Here is a 6,340-nt window from a genome sequence, read left to right as displayed (position 1 = left end):
TTAAAATTCAGAATAGATTTTGTTGTGGGAACAATTTCTAAATGATGATAGGCCCCAGAAGCCTATTTAACCCCCACTGTGATACAGATACCTCATATAGCAGCATCAGTCTGTGCTTATGGTTTTAGAAGCAGAAACTTACATGGAGTGGCAAAAGGGAGCAGTTTGTTCAACATTTAAGTCTCCACTAAGTGTGAAATGCATGGGAGAGAATGTGCACATGGTGGCCTTCTCTAGAATAGAACAGGGGAGGGAGAAGTGGAACATCGATCAGGCTGTGCCCCTGTGTTGCCCAAAACCTCTCCGTGCCACCCACCACTCTCAACATCCTTTCAAACCCTTTAGTCTGTGTACCCTGCCAGATCTGAATGTTTGGATCCTACCCACTTTTTTGCCCTTACTTGATTTTTTCCCCCTTTATCATCCATTTACCTTGAATAATCCACCTGCTTGACTCCCTCTGGACCTCTGAGCTCTCTGTTGCTTCTGCCTGGAATATTCTGCTGCCTATTACCAGCTCATTCTTGCCCTTGAAGCAACAACTCACTTTTCCTCTCCTCAGGGTTCCCTATTTATAAGGGGCACCTCTAATTTCTCTGCAGCACATTAGCTTCTTGTATCGTCTTTGTTGTTGTTTTGTTTTTGTTTTTGGATAGTCTTTATACCAGTGCTTCACACATGTTGAGTGTATACATACCATGTGGGGATACTGTTAAAATGCAGATTCTCAGGCAGCACATATCCAGGGTGAAGCCTGAGATGGTATAGTCCCAGCAAGCTTCTGGGTGATGTCCATGCTTCTGAACAACACTTTGATCAGCACTGCTGTAGGGAACTTCCGTCGCCCCATTATTAGGTCAGTATGGAGTCTGTGTATTGACACTTGCCTCTCTGCACGCTGGAATGAGGGCTCAGTAAGGCAGCATTGCCCGTCTGGTTCACCCCATCCCAGTGCCACGAAAGCAGCCTCCTCGCATACAGTAGCTACTAGCTAACTATTAGGTAAATTAAGACATTCCAAGTGTGATGAATGTTACACAAGTCAAAGTACCTGGTGCTGTAGAAGCCGATCCCATTGGGAGGGACAGGGCAGGAGGCCTCATCACTGTGCAGAACCAGACTCTTGCATAAATTTGTAAGAAGCCTCTTTGCAGCTCCTCCTATTCTCTGGCCATTGCCCCCACTGTGGTAGCTCACCCTGACTTACCCAAATTTCCAAGCCACCAGGATAAAAAATTACCTAGTCTTCTGCTTACTAAAGGCCAAAGGAAACACCAAGGCCCCCAGGATGGCTGACATCGCCTGTGTGAGGAGGCAAGCAATTTTCTGCTTGAGGTGTGTCACACACATTTGCCTGTGACGAATGCGTCTTCCTACTCTCCGGTGGTATTGCTACTTGGTATTTGGTTTATTAATTGGATGGTGCTATTTCAGCTGGTAGAGTATAAGTATTTAAGCCTTGAGAAGCTGCCAAAAAAAAAAAAAAAAAGCAAAACACTTGACATTTTACTTTCTCTAGTACTGAACCCACACATTATTTAAAGCCTAGGGAAAGCTAAGGGTTGATAGGGGAAGAAAGAGGTAAGAAATTTCAGGGGCATGGAGGGATTTTCTACATCATTTGTAAGTGTAATGACTGCTGAGGAGTTAGGGGTTCTGCAGGAGGCCGTATAATGTTCACGGATGTTAATATGAGGGTTCTGGAATCCTTCTGTCTATATTCTTAACTGCTGCTTTGATAACTTACATAATCTCTGTAAACCTCAGTTTCTCATCTGTAAACTGCAGCTAAGGACACATATAGTCGGTGGTGTGCTGTGAGGTTTAATGAGAAAGACAAAGGTCTAGTGGTGTACACAATGCTTGGCATGGAGGACCAGCTCAAGAAAGGGCAGGTATTATCATCTTCTGATGAAATACAATAGAAAAGACAATTAGAACAAAATTTAAAGCCAGAGTGATGGCGAACATAGCATTTCCATTAGGCTTTCAGTTTCACTTAGAAAGTGCTGGGACGCCTGGGTGGCTCAGTTGGTTAAGCGGCTGCCTTCGGCTCAGGTCATGATCCTAGCGTCCTGGGATCGAGTCCTGCATCCGGCTCCTTGCTCGGCAGGGAGCCTGCTTCTCCCTCTGCCTCTGCCTGTCTGCCTGTGCTCGCTCTCTCCCCCTCTCTCTCTGATAAATAAATAAAAAAAAAAAAATCTTAAAAAAAAAAAAAAAAGAAAGTGCTGAATCAGACTGTAGAAGGAAGGAGTGATGGCAGAGATGGTAGATGCCAATAGGAAACCTTTGCAAGGTGACCAAACCACCCGTCCCCAAGGAATCATCTGCTTATAAACACTTAGCTGCTTCTGTGATCGTTGAATAAGACCCTAATCCACATCAGAAAAACTAGCTACTTTTCTTGGAGGGCCTGACAGACCAGTTGCAAACATTCACCTTCCGACCCTGTGTAAATTCATGTTTAGGGGTGTGCTGCCTCAACTTTCCAATTTAACAGCCCTCTCTCACTGTGCTGCACTCACTAGGTCATTCTACAGCTAGCAGAGGACATGGGATGCTAGTTCTTGCCTGACTTCAGCAATTAATGAAAGGCCACTGCAAACCAGTGGTTCTCAATCTAGGGCAATTTTGCCCCCAGGGGACATTGGCAATATTTGGTTGTCATATCTGGGGGGTGGGGGATGAAGCTGCCACTGGCATCTACTGAAGAGTAACCAGAGATGCCGCTGAACACAGTACCATGCCCAGAACAAGCCCCCACCACAAGGAATTATTTGACTATCAGTAAGGCCAAGGTGGAGAAGCATTGCCATTCACTGTACTTTTTTTTTTCTTTTTTAACCTTTCTGGTTCTCAGTTCCCTTGTTAAACTTAGCCACTAAATAATATATACGATCCGACAACTCTGACATTCTAGGAGGGTTGGTTGTCTTTTTTTTTTTTTTTCCTGACCTTCATTATTTTTTATTCTAAAATTAACCAATGAGGAGTGGCTCAGACAGACTTTGCTTTTGCCTAAAGAGACCGAGTCACATTATGCTATAGCTTCTCTGTTGCCTTCGCTCTGTAGCATTTCATCAACCACCTCTCTGTGTGCTGCTGGGGGGTGGGGGGGAGGGTGGTGGTGGGTGGCTCCTAAAAGAAGCTGACATCCTGAGCAAGCACTCATTTCCCATTTATGGTGTATGATGAGCTTTCCCTGTTTCTCAAAACCAGTTTGGTTTGAAGATTATCCCCCTGCTGACACTAGCCCACCCCGTGAAACTGACAAGCCCACACACCTTTGTTGAAAGAATGCATTTCTTACTCATTATCTGAGAACCTGTGAGCCGCTTAATAAATATACTGATGGAGGATTCCTGGCACATGCTTATCTGAACAAAGGCCAATTATATTCCACCCCATGTACTATCAAAGAAATGCATTAATTGATTAAAGCAATGAAAAGAAAGCCTCTACCACAAATAGACAATAAATGCCACCAACACTGATTTAAGAACACTGTCCAGTGACCTCAATAATGCACTGAAAAATCTAGTCAGTGACAGCTTTTTAAAGGTCAGTTCAAAACAAGTAATCCTGTGGACATCAAGGCAATCCTTTCACTCTGGTGTAGCAGTTAAATAGTGAAGGTCAACGGGGCTTTAGCAGCCAGATAAAGAAGAGAAGTAAAAGCAATTAGACAAAATGGATGCTGTAATCCCACTTTCTAGACCTCAGAGCCACACAAAACACAGAGATCCAACTTTTTCACTTTGCTATTCAGAAACTGGCAGCAGAGTCCACATGAGAATTCCGTAGCTTGGTTTCTTTCTTACTGGTGCTAACTACATGTTTTTGTTTTTCGTTTTTGTTTTTTCAAGGAATGTCTACAGCCTTGGGAGAAAAAAAAAATCACCAAATCCATGGATGATGCTGTGTATTTATCATCTAAATTGAGATCCCTAAGTATTCCTTCAAGTATTGCTGAAAATTACAAGACTCACTTTGCTGCTTGAAAAGTTGCCTTAGAGTGGAAGAAAAATGTGCAGATTCTTGGATGGCCACTTTCCAACCAAGTGGAGGTACACGGATCAGGGGCATCAGCCTCTTCTGGGAGCTCTTTTAACATGTGGATTCTCAGGCCCCGCCCCAGACCTACTGGATCAGAATCCACATCACATTAAAATTTGAGAAACACTGCTGTAGGAGATCTTACAGGACTATTTTTTTTTTCCTTCTCCCAACCTTAGTTTCCCCAATTGGAAAATGGAATATACACAAAGGGGAAAACCAAACCAAACCAAACCAAACAAAAATCTAAACTGAACTAAAGGAACACAGTTCACAGGATTGGGCGGGGGGCGGGGGGTGGGTAATGGGGAACTTCTTTAAGATCTCTATTTGTGAGATTTTTCACATTGTAGGGCCAGCGTATATTCTTTTGTAATGCAGTAAAAATAATTTTTAAGTGGCGCTAATACTATCACAGCATTGTGCTGATGATTTTTAAAGGAACCGATTTAGAAGCGCGGGCACTTCACAAGTGTTAGTGAAGTGAAGGAGCCAGCACTCCAGCCTCTCCCAAGCCGACAGAGTAAGAGTAGCCCTAGTCCCCGCAAATCGCCCCTGTAGATTTACCCTCCGGTCCCGGCAACCTTGGGTTGACCAAACGCTGGGGTCTGCCGAACCTCTGATCCGAACTGTAGTTGCTGGAGCGTTCCACAGGCTCTGTAACTTTCCCTGGAATTAAATAAATAAACACCGTAAGTGCCCGAGATAGCGGGCCTCAAAATATTTTTCGTTCTTTGCAATCATTCAAGAAAAGAGGGGGCGGAGGAGGAGAATAAAATGTCGCGATCTGTCCGGGAAAGGGCTCCGGGACAACTCGTCTGGGCCACTACAGCAGCCTCGGTTCCAGACTTAGTGAGCTTTTCTCGGCTTGTGTGGGTATCTTATAGCGAAAACTTCAAGAGAGCAGTCGCCGGGTAGAAGGGCTCAGGCTGGCGTCCTGGGCGGGCCAGTCCGCTCGGCGAGCCTCTGGGTCTCCCCATCCTCCTCTGCCTCCCGGCCTCCTCCTTGTTGCAGGGGGCGGGCTGTCAGGATGTGCGTGCGCACGCGCTCGCGCATATACGGCTGGAGGAGTCCTGTTCCTCGGGCATTTTCCGAGGAAGTCTGGAGCAATTAGGCTCAGTCCGGGGAGAGCGAGCGAGCGTGCGGGCGGCGCAGCCGGCGTGTCTGGGCTGCCTCGCAGGGAGGGAGGGGGCGGCCGGCCGCCCGGCGGCGACCCCGGGCCCCGGCCGCCACCATGGGCTTCGAGCTGGACCGCTTCGACGGCGACGTGGACCCGGACCTGAAGTGTGCGCTGTGCCACAAGGTCTTGGAGGACCCGCTGACCACGCCGTGCGGCCACGTCTTCTGCGCTGGCTGCGTGTTGCCCTGGGTGGTGCAGGAGGGCAGCTGCCCGGCGCGCTGCCGCGGTCGCCTGTCGGCCAAGGAGCTCAACCACGTCCTGCCGCTCAAGCGCCTCATCCTCAAGCTGGACATCAAGTGCGCGCACGCGGCGCGCGGCTGCAACCGGGTGGTCAAGCTGCAGCAGCTGCCCGAGCACCTCGAGCGGTGCGACTTCGCGCCCGCGCGCTGCCGCCACGCGGGCTGCGGCCAGGTGCTCCTGCGGCGCGACGTAGAGGCGCACATGCGCGACGCGTGCGACGCGCGGCCGGTGGGCCGCTGCCAAGAGGGCTGCGGGCTGCCCCTGACGCACGGCGAGCAGCGCGCGGGCGGCCACTGCTGCGCGCGGGCCCTGCGGGCGCACAACGCGGCGCTGCAGGCCCGCCTGGGCGCGCTGCACAAGGCGCTCAAGAAGGAGGCGCTGCGCGCGGGTAAGCGCGAGAAGTCGCTGGTGGCACAGCTGGCCGCGGCGCAGCTGGAGCTGCAGATGACCGCCCTGCGCTACCAGAAGAAGTTCACCGAATACAGCGCGCGTCTTGACTCGCTCAGCCGCTGCGTGGCCGCGCCGCCCGGCGGCAAGGTAGGCGCCCGCCGCCAGCCCCGACTCCCGCGGGGGCCCCTGGGTACCCCGGGCGCCTCCCGCTCCCTTTGGGCCCCGGGATGCCTGGAACTTCCCAGGAGCATCCCTACCTCCTTTCCCCACTGCTTACCAGCGGTATCACCATGAGCAGATCCTTGAAACAGTTTAAGCTCGGAAACTATGGTCCCTAAGGTTTAGGTACGCAGGATGTAAAGTAGCTACAGCAGAACTTCCAGGGTTCTGGAAGGACTAAAAAGAACCCACAGTCAGCGTAGAGTACGAGTGAGCACCGCTCTGAAGTCAGAATGGTGCCCAAAGGCTTTAATG

At 49.7% G+C, this 6,340-nt stretch overlaps 1 protein-coding gene across 1 annotated transcript in view; it reads left to right on the top strand.

The window, feature by feature from the left end:
* The first annotated feature begins 5,159 nt into the window (after positions 1 to 5,159).
* The window catches only part of PDZRN3 (PDZ domain containing ring finger 3), a 246,277-nt gene continuing 245,096 nt past the window's right edge, over positions 5,160 to 6,340 (top strand). Inside the window, exon 1 of the mRNA XM_059161514.1 lies at positions 5,160 to 6,013. Within this exon, the coding sequence (XP_059017497.1) occupies positions 5,291 to 6,013 (723 nt within the window). The 5' untranslated portion in view covers positions 5,160 to 5,290. The remainder of the gene's footprint in view (positions 6,014 to 6,340) is intronic.

The sequence above is a fragment of the Mustela lutreola genome, chromosome 2, assembly GCF_030435805.1.
Source record: "Mustela lutreola isolate mMusLut2 chromosome 2, mMusLut2.pri, whole genome shotgun sequence".
NCBI classification, from domain to species: domain Eukaryota; kingdom Metazoa; phylum Chordata; class Mammalia; order Carnivora; family Mustelidae; genus Mustela; species Mustela lutreola.
The sequence above is the reverse complement of the archived record's forward strand: the minus strand, read 5'-3'. Positions and strand labels throughout refer to the sequence as shown.